The following is a 16,446-nucleotide window of genomic DNA, read 5'->3' on the forward strand; positions in this document are numbered from 1 at the left end:
ACATACATGACAGAAAAATCACAAAAAAACATTTAAGTCACCTTTAAAGGTGGAGGAAACAGCCACTGTAAAGGGCTGAGGGAGGAAAAGTTCCCCCCTTAATGGCAAAATAAGCCCGCAGTGGTGCAAAAAAAGGCCACTATGTGAATGGTCCGACTATACTGAGTCACCAGTCCTCTGTCATAAATTTTCCATCAACGTCCTCGCAGACGTAGGAGATGAAATAGGCCGGGATGTCAATCAGAGTCCAACGCAGGCTAATCAATAATTTCTGTTTCACCACCATATCCTTGTTGCCTCTGTTATTGTCTATACTTGGCCGGGTACATTAAAGTGACTGATTATGATCATTTGTGTAGAGGGAAAAACGTGACTAGAGGCTGGAATATTCATAGCTCATACTAAATTGAGAATGAATGATTAAAGAGGTGTCTCAGTATGACGAGGGAAAAACAGCGGAGAACATACGGAGGCGGAGGCTTCAAAATAAAATAAGGGGTTTGTGAGAAGAGCCGACATCACTGGTCACTATTGGATTATGACACATGGCTTATGTGTTGGCAGATGAGGCTGCTTTTTTTTTTTTTAACACTTCAGGTCCTTTCAGTGCCTCGGCTCCACCTCTCCCGTCCTGTTCTATTCAAGGTTTCAAATTTCAAAAACAAATTAAAAAGAACAGGTTCATAATTTTTCCAAGTCTGTCTTAAAAAAGAGGTTGTTTTTTTCCCCCTCGCTGTAATCATTCCTCCTCATTCATACCGGCTATTAAAAGATCCCCTTCAAATGTGCTTTCAATGGGAGTGACGGAGGCCAAAAATCCACAGTGATTACAGTCATTTAGTACAAAAATGCATTTAAAAGTCTATCTGAAGCTTATATGAGGCTTCATATAAAGAGTGCGACACTGAAGCGCGTCTAGTTCGTACACTTCAGCTGCCACTTTAACTCCTTTAAGTGTGTCAACCATCCCCCCGTTACTCCCAAACCAACATACATCCAAGGAACTAACATCATGATGGCTTACATGTTGGTGGATATAAATGTAATACATGTCAGTGATAAAACTCCACTTGGCCCTTTTACTCTGTTCAGCTTTTCCAAATCCCACAAACAGCTTAATTGCCTTCATTGTACAAAACCAACTGACACTTTCAACTCTGTTCAGTTATTCGGTTTAATTCCTTTCAATGCTTAAAATCCAACTGACCCAGTGTTTCATCTCCCACTGACACCACAACCGCTTCAAGTTCTTAAACTTCAACTTTAACTACTTTAAGACAAAGTCATCGACTTTTTCTAAAGGTATACCACAAATTCAGTGTTTTAACGGCAACTTTCTGCATTTTCATTCAGTTTCAGTTTACTTGTCGTAGGACAGAAAATGTTTTTTTGTTTTTTTACAACTGTATTTATCTACTTTACTTTAGAAGTGGTCCTGATGTTTCAGTTGGCTTTGGGGCATAACATGTCACCAAAACTTAATAGATGTATTAGATACTTTGGCATTAAAAGGCACAAAAGCCCATTATTAGAAGTGTCATCCTGCTGTCTAAGCTGCCTGCTGCTTTTTTTAAGTGCCTCCTACTTATATCTGTGTCTATATACATGTATATGTGTGTGTGTTCAGATCACTTTTATATGCAAATATGTGTGTGTTGCAGATTAATTAAATTCCCTATAATGGCCAAAACACCAATGCTAAGTATAGAAGCGGTCGTTATATTTGTCATCCCACATGGTTGGCTGACCTTCTGGGCCGGGGTCGGCCGAACTATCGCAGCCTTCCTTCCATGGCTGCAAGGCAGCAGTTGTGGTGTCGGCACTCCCGCTGGGGTCCAGGCTAAACATGTGGTTGGCCCATGCTTTCGCATTGGGGTTGAGGTCTGAAACCTTGGCGGATTCCTGTGAACAGAATACAGAGTTTGGTCAGAGATGTCAGCTGATGCATATCGACAGGAACTTAAAGAGTAAAACAAGAAAGACTCATGCAGAACACTGTTGCATTTGCTTTTTGACAACCTGCATCAGCTTAGTGACATGAGGAAGGAAACCAGTGAAACCAGTGAGTACTCCAATGATGTAGCATTGCACTCTTATTAATATGGTCAGATTCACAATGGACGATCTAAAAATCGATGCAGCAGAACCAGAGGTAACATCTTTCTTTTTTTTTTAGGCCACACATTCTTCCTCTTTGTTAAAACCTGGCAGCCACATTACCCACAATCCAACTCAGCCAGAGTCCATTTCAGTGGGAGAGTTTGGTTGTGCTATGCTAGTAGCACACTAGTGACATCACAGTTTATCAGAACAGCTCCCTCTGGAGCCACAAAACGCTTTACACAACTTTTTACACATATGCAGTAGTGCTCTCCTCTGTGAACAGACTACCATGTGTAAAATCGGTGGAATCAGAACTTAACACTTAATTGACGGCAACAAACAATTTCCTCTCTGCTAATCTGACTGTCATACAGGCAGGAAATGACATTTGCATTACATTTTACAAATTTTGCACAAATAAATGAGGTTTCCCTTTATCATGCAGTGCTTTAATAACTTATTTTTATAAATGTGCAAAACTGAGCACTGCTCCAAATGATAGAGAGGCAGCAATCTGTAACAGAAATAGATAAGGGAAACATAATTAAAACCTACAGAAATGTCATTAATTCTATGGATTTTTCTGTCTTGAGCCAAAGCAATCCTTTAACAGACGATCATTTTGTACGACCACTCCTCACACCAACAACTTTTGAAAGGAATTGCTTTAAAAACAAAAAAAAACAGCAGAAACAGTGGTACAAGCTGACAGGAATCAGGCCCATAAAGCCCCGCTGCTTGCCGGACATACTCACAGGATCAAAGCAGCAGTTCAGCATGCATGTTTCACAGGCTAACAGGCTGTAGCCCAGAGTCGTGGTCAGAGCCAGCGTTTCATTGAAGTCCTGGGGCATAGCGGGCCAGGTGCTTCCTGTCGGCAGCGGTATAAAGCTCCACTGCATCCAATCCATGATTAACACACATAAACAAGAGTCTAAGTATCTCCGCGGGCAGGAAGAGGAAGATTCATGGCCAACATTTTATGCCTTAAGCCATAACCCGGGCTCCTTCAAGTGAAGTCACCACTACAACCACCACAACCAGCATCAGCACCGCATCTCTCAAAGTCATCACCGTCTCTCTCCCACCCCCCCCCACCACCTCCGTCAAATCTCAGCCACTGCCACGCTCCGTCTGGCCCCTCTGATCCGAGCAGCTGGGTGGTTGATTCGACAAATTTGATGACAGCAGCGAGGCTCCGCTACCCCGGTGGGCTAGGCTGACGTTGCAGAAGCTGACTGGCTGTCTTGCCTCCCGTTAAGCAGCCGTCTCTGCTTTTGTTTTGTCCCTGTTGCACTGAGTCATTCTCTGCTCGAACGCCGGAGCTGTAAGAAGGGTGTGTGTGTGTGTGTGTGTGTGTGTGTGTGTGTGTGTGTGTGTTGATTTGCACACCTGAGCTCACACAGAGCCTGCTCCGGGGGATCAGTGTGCTAAATCAACCCTAAGGCATTGCTCAAATTAAATCAGCCCTCTTGACCCCTCGGTTTTAATAGATTATTCTGCTAACGAGTTGAGCCGCTGAGGCAAAAAAGAAAAAGGCTGGGAAAACTCGCTTCTTCTTGTTTGAGAAGAAGCGGCGAGAATTAAGTCTCAGACACAGAAGAAAGAATAGAGAAATGAGGTAAGACGGAGAGATAAGGCTGGCTTGTTAAAAGCAAAACAAAAAAAGCAGCGAGAGGCAGCGTTCCTGGGTCGTATTTCACAAACGTTGCACTACGAGATCATTTGGGGATGTGTCTGGCCAGACAGACACACACACATACACACACACCCCCGCCTCTGCTAATAATCCAGCCCTGCACTAATCTAAAACTCCCACTCCTGTCCGAGCTGGCTGCCATAGAAACTGCGGCTGACATCACCGGAAGTGTACGTTCTGGGCACCGCTTGACCTTTCAAAAATTTTTAAATGTTCCCTTCCCTTCATAGAGGAGGAAAAGGTTAGCTGCGTCCCTGATTGAGAATGTATTTTCCGTGGGGGGGGGGTGTGTGTGTGGGGGGGGTGTGTGTGATTCATCACAAACCGCGCGGACGGAGACGAGTTATTGTCGGTGTCATCGAGGCCGGTGTGAGAACAATAAACTGCAGCGGCGGACAGAAAGAAAGAAAGACAGACAGAGGAGGCAGACATGTGAGAGTCCTTTAGGAGGAGAAAACAACAACAACAAAAACCAGCTGAATTTGGATTTATCTGTCTGTCTGCCTGTCTGTCTGTCTGTCTGTCTGTCTATCTGTCTGTCTGCGGACCTGAGGCTCTTCTTCCCTCTCTGACAGCTACAGAGCCGGAGGAGACGGCGGGCCCAGATGAGAGCTGCAGCAGTCAAATGCATCACAAACACCGCGAAATGATTCACCAGGAGCGACCACTACTACACCATTAGGCTAATACCACATCAACAGCAGAGGGTGATGAAGTATTAAGAATTCAGCATTGAAACAGAGAAAGAAACTTTGAGCTGAAGGGTGCTTAAACAGCATTTATTGATAAGGCCTTTGATCAAACAGCACTTTCCTCAAGTCATGCTATGACAGCAAAGACATACAGTTAAAAGTGTGGACACACCTTCCATATTTGCTTGAATGAGAAAGTATGTGAACCGCCCAGGGACATGTATAATGAGTTTTACTGTAATAAAAAGGTTTCACAGAACTAGTGAAGAGCATTTTAAACCTCTTATCAACTTGCAGCAGGATCTTTTTTTACCAAAGGAAGGTTTCTATACAATAAAAAAGAAGTTATGAGAGCTACATTTATCACTTTTTTGGGCCACACTGAAACAAGTCGGACATATCATCTAATAAAGTCAATCCGGCTAACATGTTAGCATATAATGTTTGTTGTGAAGATCCAAAATGAAGAGTTTGGAGTCATGTTCGCTCTTCTTTTAGTTCTGTTTGGTCTCCATCAACTCCTGAGAAAACTTTTGTCTCAACTATATGAGTTAAAATAGACTGAGATGAAAGGTTGATTACGTTTAGAAATTGAAACAGAAACTGGCACAAAAAAAAAGTTTCCCCAACAGCAATATTTTTGTGATGCACTTCATTGATGTCACACAGCACAAACTGTAAGTGTTACACATTTTTTAACATGTTCAGTATTCTCACTTAAGAAGTAAAAAAATAAAAATAAAAAGCCAAGGCACTAAGTTGGACTTCCAACGCTGCATATCTATTTGGCCATCTGTGCAGTGAATGGTTAAACAAATGTGTCATGTGAAGTTGTGCTTTCGGTTGCTAATGTTGTGCAATAATTAGCCAGCTGGAGTTGTTAGGTATCGGTGTGACGTAACAAAAAGCAGCAGCAAGGAAAAGACGACGGACTATTTTTAATTTAATTGAGAATATCTTTTGAGGATTTGAGTTTCCTCTGATGTGGTTGAAACTCAGCATTTTTGTTTCTGACTCGATATTTTTTACTTCTGCATTAATACACAAAGCTTTTTTTTTTCTTCCTTCGAATGCATTAAACAGCAGCTTGATTGTTACAGTAACGAATCCCGAATGATCTGAGGATCTGATCCCAGCTGGAGTCCAGTTTGAAACTTCTTTCTTTCTTTCTTTCTGGCTTTTTGCCCGTAACTGATTTGATTTAATATGCGCGGCTATAAATAGGTCATGTTCAATATCTGGTTTGTTTCTAACACATATGTGCAAAGCATATGGTGTATCACTCTGTGTGTGTGTGTGTGTGAATAAGGAATGAGGTGGAAACACTGGTTTGGTAGCACCAGGGCTTGTGTTTCTATGGCACCAATTTAATTTGGGAGTAAACAAGATTAATTAGATGAAAAGAAAACGATTCTGTTTAATGTATTATTTTCACAGAAAAGGTGATTTACTATCTCAATATCTCTTATTTGAAGATGTACTGGATGCTCTTAGTTAAATGAGATGTTTTAATCCTGCCAAGCTACTAATACTTAATTATTAATTGTTTAATTTAACAAGGATGCAAACAGGATAAAAAGGTCAGAAGATTGTGTGGATAGAGAAAGGGACATACTGCCCTGGGAGAACATTTGGAAAGATATTTGCTTTATATGCTTATTAAGTATATTTGCATCTGCCTGAAAACTAATTCTAATGTCATTATGGAGTAAGACTAAAAGACAGGATTGATAAAACACACAAATAAGACGTCATGTTGAGAGCAGGGTTGGGCAAGTGTTATATTACTTGTTCCTTTACTTTGGTTACTCATCCATCAGCTCCGTCAACGTTGCCTTTAAACAAAAATCCTCCACACGCTGCATCTTTTGTATTTAAACACATGTGAAAACAGAAAATGAGATTTGTGGTTTAACAAGCAGGCAGGATACAGTTTGGAAGGATTTATTAACCCAGCAGCTAGCGTTAGCGTAGCCTCACTGACACTCCAGACAAACTAAACCAGCGTCAGGTGACTCCTGAAAGTAGGCGAACCCTGTGGCTAACGTTAGCAACCCGGCTAACAACACACAACATGATCGCAGAGACCACGCTAATGTCGACCCTCCTCGTCTCCTCAGCTCACGAGACGTGCAGCGAGCAGCCGACAGAGAAAGGAAACGAGCGTTTCTGAACTTCTGCTGTTGTCATGGTCACGCACAAGAAGCTCTTCAATGTGTGCATTAGAGATGCATTGATTTATGTATTTCACCTTCATTATTTTATGACTTTCAGAGCTGGAAATGTGTGTCTATAATTTCTCAGATTCTTTGCTCAGTAACTTTGACATCCTGAACTGTGTGTATTCAACCCTGGAAGGCTTTCGGTTCTCCCGACCACTTTTCCCACCACTAATCCTGTCTTGTAATGAGACCTACAGCCTGAAGCATTAGCCCACTGGACTCCGTCGACAGGGAGGTTTTTTTTTGCCCCGTCCTCTTCGCTGCCAATCTTCTTTCCAATCTTGAGCATGTGTAAATGACAGTGGAAAAAAGACAGCAGGCTCTTTCCATTTCCTAATTTCGGAGCACTCAGGAAAAATAACTTTTTCTTTGCCTGAAGGCCATCCGCTCACTTCTTACCCATTTCCTCAGTCCTACATTCTTTCCTATTTGAAGAGGTTGATTGAAACCCATCAGGGGGAAACATGAAGACACATCCCTGCGCTCGCTTTCTTTACGACGGGCAGATTATTACTCTCTCAATTCCAACGTTGCATTTCCTCTGCATTCGAGCAGCAGCAGAGGATTAACCATCGCTGCTAGAAGAGAGAGAGAGCAAGCTGAAGTATAACAGCATAACCGAGAAAGATTTCCCTCTAAAAATACAAAGAGGCATCATCACCCAATCCAAGAAGCTTGATTTAAAGGGCAGAAGCCTGCACTGAAACATAAGCGTGACCAAAACAGGGAACGATCTGGATCCTGAATACTTTCCTCAAGTCATACTACCGGTGCCAAACAAAAGTAAAACTGATTTCCGATCCCAGACCTCGAAGCATGTAACAGCACGAGCCAGGAAAACCAGTCACCCGAAGTCTACGCCAAGACAGTGGCACAAAATACTGTTCAGGGAGAGACAAGCTTGACACCACTGGGGGATGATCTAGCTTACATATCTAACAACAATCCGCCAACAATCCAACAATCTTCTCTTAGCAAAGAACTAGAAATGTAAAAAAGGGACAGTTGGTTAAGTGGCTGGTGCAGAAAGGGGGGGTTGGGGGGGGATTTTTGCCTGGCTGGTGTTAATATCCCACCCTGGTGACTGCACATTACCCTGCCAGTCTCTACAAAAGGTGTCACATGTGCTACCATCAATCAAACCTGCAGGGTGGTGCAGAATCATAAGCCATAAAAGACTCAATGCAAATGAATGAAGGAGTGTGTAGCGGGGACAGTATGCAGCGTTTCCCCACACAGGAAGGTCCGTGAGTGAAAACAAAGAAGAATAATCAACGTAGCGTGAATAGCACTTCCTCTTTATTTCTACTCCCTTTATTTACTGGCATAGTCACTACATGTCTTAACTAGGTAGCCATATTTTGTTTTTTTCCTGATAAGTTGATGTGAGCGGTATTATTATACATGTGCTAAGAATGATTCCCGACCAGTGGGCTGTGAGACAGTACCGGGGCCAAAAAAACCCACTTGATTGCCAATTAAAGCCATGAATAAATTAAGACATCACCCACCCATACTGCCCACCTTGCGACTCAATCTAAGTATGCTGTATTCCTGACACATTTAGCTAGCTAACGCCAGTAAAAAAAAAAAACAACCCAAAAACAAGTGAGGAAGTCTTGAATCTCTGTGGTTTAAAGTCCAAATGCTTGATCGTCTTAGAGTCCAAACTTTATTGTTGTTGTGATAACGTTCAGCCAGTCTGAACGTCGCCAATATGAGAACAGTTTGCAGGACAAAGTTGAAACTAAATATAAAAGAAGCAGCATTCAGTTTTTATCTGGAACAAACTGTCAGAAAACTGCAGGTCTGCTGCAACTCAAGGCTGAAGACTTTTCTGTTTTCTGCCTTTTATTAAATCAAATTTAAGGCTTTTGATTAATTTCTTGCACTGTCTTGTTCTATTTTAGCTTATTTGTATTTTCTATTCTCTTAACTCTTTAATAACTACTTTTTATTGTATTTAAATGTCCTTTTATAATGTATTTCTTTTGCACTTTGTCTTAATGCTTTTAATGTTTTATGTAAAGCATTTTGAATTGCCTTGTTGTTGTTGAAATGTGCTACACAAATAAACTGGCCTCACCTTACCAAAAAAAAAAAAAAAGAAGGGCTGGGCTGCATTTGGGTTTTTAGCCTGAATGTGTTTACATTTTGATGAACCTGAGCCGTGGAAAATCATTCTGAATTACTACTAGTAGTTCTTGTTTCCACTGTAACCATGGACTGACCTGTAATTATGAAGAAGAGATTACTTTATAATAACTATCTCTCTTTTTTATATGATTTCTAAACAGATATGTGAGTGTTTATCCTTGATAGACATTAAAGAAACTGATCTTTAAGCTTTAGGTTCAGTTGGGTGATAAAGGGTTAACAGCAGCTGGTAATCTAAAGTCTTTTGCATTCTTGTGTCACTTTTTTTTTTTTTTTTTTTTGGGTGATGTACTGCTCTTATTCCCCTGGATAAGCAGCCATGCATAGATAATGCATTATGTTAATTTGGTGGTACAGAGTGCAAAATGACAAGTTTGCTTTTTGGGAGATGCAGTTAGTCATTACCAGCCAATAATAATAATAATAATAACGCTGACATCTGTCATCATGCATCAATTAAACGCAGTCAAATCTTGGTTCCTGTTTACCACCAAATACACTCAGTAATCAAGATCAGAGCGAATGATCGTTCGCATCTAAAAACGAGCTGCACGGCTCGCTGCTCCACACCGAGCTGCAACGTCTTCACACGTGTTCCTGAACCACCGGGGATGTAAAATACCTTGACTCTAGTTTAAACTTCCCATGAGACTCATGACAAGTGTGAAGCAGCCAATAGAAAGACATCAAGGTAAAAAACTGTCCAATCCCTGACAGACTTCCTGCTTGTAGTTTGTTCTCTGGGTGAAACTGATGGTGAAAATGGTTGCAAAAAGTTTAAAAAACTCAGGCACTAACTAGATATACAGTACAAGTCTTCTGTTTCTTCTGTAAACTGTCTAACCTCATCAGCTGACAAGATAAAAAGCGCATCAAGTCAGTGAGTTTTAATCTGAAGTCTACATCTGTTCATCATATCTGTACACAGAGAACAGCGTCAAGTTAAAGGTTTCAGTGAGACTTCACTGTCTAAATGATTTTAACCAGAAGAAAATGATCTTAGTCTGTAATTTACTTTCAGTTTCCCTGCCTAGAAAGTTACAAATCAAACCCACTCAATTCAATTTAATTGTATTTATATATATATATATATATATATATAGCGCCGAATCATAACAGAAGTCATCTCAGGGCATTTTTCACATAGAGCGGGTCTAGACTGTACTCTTTAATTTACAGAGACCCAAACGTTCCCCTCATGAGCAAGCACTTGGCAACAGCGGCGAAGGAAAAACTCCCCTTTAACGAAAGAAACCTCAAGCAGAACCGGACTCTAGGTGGGCGGCCATCTGCCTCCACCAGTTGGATTGAGAGAGAGAGAAGGGAATATTTTATTCAATTCCGGTTTTATTGACCTGTTTAACTTCACCTCAACGTCTGAGGACAAAGTGAAGCAATGACTGACGACTTATGTTTTTTGCCCTTATTTCCCAAAAAGGTAATATTCCTACTAAGCTGTTTACATGGCTAATGAAAATGAATATTCCACTAATATTCCTGTTTACATGAGGAGCATTTTCAGGGTTTCCCTCTCTGCTCCGGTGGGAACGGCAAGATCTCCGCAGGCAGTGAAGTAAACCAGCGAGAGGTGAAAAACACTAGTGAGCCGCTGCAGCCTGATATTTATAAAGTGATGTGACTGATATTAGAAATTTATAGTTACATCCAGTCCCTCGGTTGTCCCATGATATTTACTACACCGCTGAGTGTTTTTTTGGTGCATCACGCCGAGTCGTCGCCATCAGTCAGGATAATAACTAAACCTCTCCGTCTCCGTCGTTGCTGCTGCTGCTGCTGCTTTTCCGACCTGCCCTGAACTGAACAACTCTCCTCTGTCTGCCTTCCTGCTCCAGTTTGTGTCATTTTGCCTGCGCAGGGGTAAACAGGCGAGAGGGACGTGTGTCGCAAACTGTGGTAAAAACCCCCCAATTGAGACGCATATTCCGACTGTGCTGTATACACGTCCAAAGAATGCTCCTAAAACATGAATAATACCAGCATATCCCACATGGCTTAATCAGAAAATGCTACATTCGGGATATCCAAACGGAATATGCTGTTTATCAAATTCAAAATGTTGTCATATTTGGAATAATAGTGGAATATTAGTGTACATGTAAACGTACTCATTGAGGGCCGGAAGTCATTTCACTGTGGTTTAACTGGCAGATAAAATAAAGAACAATTCAGACACACTCTGTCGGACTATGTAAAGCACTTATGGTAAACCGTCCACACCTGACTGAACACTTTATCTTCCTTCTCTTGAAGAGGAGTGAGGGAGGAGATCTACGTCTGAGTAGAGAAACCTTCCCTCAACAGAGACGAAGGTCTACGACTTCACTTATCCCCTCCACCTACAACGCCGTCCTTTCATCTCTTCCCAAGAGATTTAACAACCGTTCATAATTTGGCCTCATGTGACAACTCCGACGATGCTAACGACCGTCGTCACAACAGCCGGGAGCGTTAACGAACCAAGTGGTATAAATGACCTTGATAACGACGCAACAGAGGTTAAATACCTGAGACTAAGAGCTGTCGCAGTTACCGCATTACAGCGGTAACACAATCACGTTACACAGGCTTGACATAAAGACTGACGTGCCTGTCGAACGCTGACTGATATTCCTGCTGCAAAGTCGGCCTCTTAACGGCAACACTGGAATAAAGAATATTAGAATATAGAGGCTATAAAGAATAAACTACAGGAATAAACGTATCCGAAAAGTTTACTATATTGGTTAGAATATAAGAGATTTCTCCTGGAAATTCGTCTGAAAAAGTGTTCCTAACATCAGATATTCTTTTTGAATGGATAAAGTGTAAAACTGACTCCTTAAGAGTGTTGCGTTATGGGTTGTTTGTAGCTTTAATGTTGCTAGGCTAGCAATTGCCTAAAAGTCTGTTTATAGTGAGTGTGTTACAGTCAATCGACCCGGCCGGAAAGTTAAGGAGTTTCTGAAGGCTCGTGTAAGGTGTTTTTTTTGCCACAGAGGAAATAAATTTATGACGAGTGAAAATGAGTCCAAAGAGCCTGCAAGTATAACCCTTAAAATGATTACTCTGCCTTTAAAAAAACAAAATGTAACTGTTAACAGCCAGCAGAATAAACTCACTGCAAAGTTCTTGCACTCCAGGAATGAAGTGATCAATTTCATCAGGAAAAATTCACACATTTCCAAAATATGAATGTTTTTGATGTTATTTTCTTATGCAGAGTCCAACAAAGCTGCAACATACAGACCACTGTCACAGCGTTACGTAATTTCACTATATTTTACCACTGATGGAAGGATTTCAGTTAACGTGACCCCTGACACGCATCTATAACTGGAGACCCAACGCCTACACTAACACTCCAAAACTAATTTTGCTAACATGGTTGAGTGTCTCTTCAAAAGCAGGTACAACTCAATTCACAATTTCAATTAACCATTATTTATCATGACAACATCATCTCCCATCCACACGTTAAAGGATTTGAGGGAAAACTCTCAGTTAACACAGAATGCAGAAATCTTTTTGGATAAATTGGCTACAAATTCTTAGTTTTTTCTCCAATAATCAGAATTTTTTACATTTGTTTCATTAATTACACTTTGAATCATAACTTTGACCAAATCAAATAAAAGGTGAAACAACATGAAACAGTTGTGTTATGTGCTTTTTCATTGTTTTACCTTCTACAGTAAAAGCCAATTAGCTAGCAAGGCTAACAGCAAATTAGCTTCCTTGACAACTTGGGCCGGTTTCCATCCGTCATGTGATCCTCACCTTGCAGATTGTAGCGGTCCCTCAAGACTCTCCCTACATCTATAATAAACTGCCACTCATGTTTTGTTGCTTGCTAAAGGGTTTAGCGAAATAGGAGAACATAAATTCCTGAGGTATTTTGTCTTGTGGTTGGTATCAAGTTCCTCAACCACTACATTAAAATCCTTAACCATCGTCCCTTCAACGAGCCAAAAAATGTAAAACATTCTCCGCGTACTACACACACACACACACACACACACACACACACACACACACATGCAGACAACCTGCAATTAACTTTGGCAGCCGCCCTCGTATTAAAAGGGAAACACAATAATAAAATGGTGTAGACAAAGCCGTCGGGGCTCCGCTCTGTTCGGAGGTAATTCTACGTCTAGGTCTCGACAGCAGGAGGAACAGCATTGTGTGGACTTTTTGTTTTTCTGAAAGTGGCGTTTATCATAAGACCAAACAGCATTAACCTCAACTGAACTTCACCAGTTGTTGTTCCCATTGGTTTACCAATGTCAACACAGCAGAATTTCTTGCTTCACTTCTCGATTCGGCACAATCTGCTGAAATAACAGTAATCAATTGATCCATTTAGAGAATAAAATGGACAAATACCCAATATCTGCTGGTTCCAGCTTATTAAATATGAGGATTTATTACTTTTGTCTCTTTGGTGTGTCGAATAAAAACCATTTGAGACGTCGCTGTGGAGTTTTAGGGTAATTGTGACGGTCATTTTCATACATTTTCTGCCTTTGTATAATAAACATTGGATTAATTAATTGGAAACAGAGACAACTGACAATAGAAATAGTAATTAATTGCAGCTCTTATCTGCTTTGTAAATAAGGTAGAGCTAAAACAATTAGTTGATCAAAAATAAATTGGCAACAGTTTTGATAAATTAATAACTCCTTTAAAAATGTGAAAATTAAATGTGAATATTTACATGTTTAGTCTTCTATGATAGCAAATTAAATGTTTTGGACTGTTGGTCTGACAAAATAAGCAATTTAAAGACAAGTCTGGTGGAAAATGTGGATATTTGTCACTATTTTATGCCATTTTATAAAGACTAAAAGATTTATCAAAGGGGAAAAAAAGAATCTCCAGATGAATGAATGAATGATGAAGAGTAGCAGCCTTAAAATAAAGTATACACTGCAAAAAAACAAACACAAATCAATGTGAGGAAAAGCAGAGGACAAAAAACAAACAACAGATTTTGTGATGAGAGGGATTGGAGCATAAAAAAAACACAAAAGGTCTGTCAAACACCAGGACAAAAGGAGCTGTAAACGAGGGATGAGAAAGGCTAAAAATTAAGAAGCGACAACATCCAAACCCAGCCAACACTCCTCCTAACAAGGCCTCAGTCTGAGCTCCAGTTTGTTTAGTTGATAGTGTATTATGTTGTGTCGTCACACCCAATGAAGGCATGGGAATCCAACCTCGACTGCTGCTGTTGCTCTACTGCACCCAAGATGTACCGCTCTGTTTTCCAGGCCTGGCCTTCACGCTTCAACAGGGAACAAAATGTCATGCCTATGATCAATAGGGCCACTACGGGCTCATGAAAAGAGAGAAATAAAAAAAAAAAGAAAAAGAGGTCACGGTTATTTAGTTACAAGAGTTGCCTCTTATTCTGCCTCCTGTTTCTTTTGCCGAGCGGTTCTCCGTTATACATAATCAGTGTGAGAAATCAACTCCGGTCAAAAGCAGGTTGTGGTTTGTATGATGGTGAGTATTAAATCAGCCAGTTTATAAAAAGGAACCGACTATCATCCAAGTAGTTGGTACAACTCTGATTATACAAACTACAACAAAAAATATAACTTTGGCTTTGAATTCAAACATGTTAAAGTCATATTATTATTAGTATTATTATTATCTGCTACATCTTCTGTCCAACCTCTGTATTCATTGCTGGTGATGCAAGAACTGCAAACCACATTCATGTTGCAATGGTTTTATACCACTAGCTGCTAAATGCTACAAACACGAGAACATCAGCAAGATCTGAACAAGTTTCATTCTCAAAATTATCAGCAACTGGCAAAGATTGGCAGAGTTAGCAATATCCTACTGTAAATATAAGACTGCTAACTGCTGACATAAAATTAACGAGGATTAAATCAGAATAAAGCTAAATGCTTAATTTCTACTGAAGTCTTCATTAGATAGAAAGATGACAAAGTCTTCAAGTTAGGCATGTTACATCCTGTCTTACTTCACTTTGTAGGTCTTGTCTCACTATGAAGAAGAAGAAGAAGAAGAAGAAGAAGGAGAATAAGAAGAAGAATGAGAAGAAGAAGAGCTGCAACTACCAACTATATTTATTATTGATGAATCTTTCAATTATATTCCAGATTAATCGATTAGTTGTTTTGTCTATAAAATGTCAAAAAATTGTGACAAATGTCGATCACTTTTTCCCAAAGTCCGAGATGCAACTTAAAATGTCTCGTTTTGTCCCGACCAGCAGTCGACAACCCAGAAATATTCAGTTTACTGTCATATAGGACTAAAACAACTGAGAGAACCAGAGAATTTTAGCATTTTTTTCTTAAAAATGCTAAAAAATGATTAATTGGTTTCAAAATAGTTGCTGATTCCTTTTCTGTTGATCGAGTAATCATTGCAGCTCTGAATAAAATGTAAATAAAAGATTGTAAACACTCAATGCTGACGTAAAATAAAAATAGATAACAATGAAAATCAGACTAAAGCTAAAAGCTTGTTTTCATTTTAGTCCTATTTAGAAAGGAAGACGGTTAAAATGACAAATCCTCAAGATAGAATTAGACAAAAACCAACATACAGCTACTCTCATAAATGTAAAAAGCGACACTATACAACGCTGTCTGACCACTGACCATCTGCAGAAACCTATGAAGCCACACAGCATGCATGTGTATACAGAGATAAATGTCCACCAGAGTTAATTTCACTGTTAAACTCATTAATTCAGTCTTAAGACTTAAGTTAAGAGTGTCGACTGAATGCCAACAATCTCAAAGCAATGCAAGTAATCCACTGTGTGTGTGTGTGTGTATGTGTGTGTGTGTGTGTGTGTGTCCGATCAAGTTCCTCCCATATTGGGAAATTTGTTGTACCCGACAACATCTAAAAAAAAAAATCATTAAACTTCTGATGCATCGGAGTCATCCCCCCCTCGAGCAGATGGCTTTAATAAAAAACACACACGGTGACCGCCTGAGGACGAGATACAAACAGCAGACAGCTCACGTCCCACTGGGTGACACCGACGTGACGGATAAGTAAGCAAGATCAATAGAGGAAGATCAATGGAGTCAACTAAAAGGTGGTGGGCAGAGCGTCTAATAACAGAAGCCAGATCACAGAAAAAGCCACATATTTTACAATTAATTCCTTGTTTTCAACATGATTTCATAGTAAATTTGACTGTAATGTCGCTGCATAACTGCATATACGAGGATGGGCGATATGTGGATACTGTAATAATTTATATTGGAGGTATGTATCCTTTAAACGTCTCATCTCTTCACATTTAAGTTAATAGTACAGTTAAAATGTTGGCACAGGAAGTTGATCAGATCTCATCACTGCCACACTCTTAATTTTAAATGATATTAATCTCCGTCCATACATGCCTTAAATGACCTGGTTCTTCAGGGGCTCAGTGACCTGGTGAGTCTACGGGGAACTCTGAGGTGTCCTTTCATAAAACCTAATTTGGACAGATGGCTTTTTTCTGTTCAGGGAATCAATGTGTGGATCTCCTCATCCTCAGATCCTCAGAGCTCAAACTAGATCATGA

General features: G+C 40.2%; 1 protein-coding gene across 3 annotated transcripts in view; it reads right to left on the minus strand.

Moving 5' to 3' along the window:
* Positions 1–16,446, minus strand: part of larp4b (La ribonucleoprotein 4B) — a 55,128-nt gene that overhangs the window by 30,992 nt on the left and 7,690 nt on the right. For all 3 annotated transcript variants that reach the window (XM_067606724.1, XM_067606723.1, XM_067606722.1), the window contains exon 3: positions 1,749–1,902. In XM_067606724.1, coding sequence (XP_067462825.1) covers positions 1,749–1,902 — 154 coding nt within the window. The remainder of the gene's footprint in view (positions 1–1,748; positions 1,903–16,446) is intronic.

The sequence above is a fragment of the Thunnus thynnus genome, chromosome 12, assembly GCF_963924715.1.
Source record: "Thunnus thynnus chromosome 12, fThuThy2.1, whole genome shotgun sequence".
Taxonomy (NCBI): domain Eukaryota; kingdom Metazoa; phylum Chordata; class Actinopteri; order Scombriformes; family Scombridae; genus Thunnus; species Thunnus thynnus.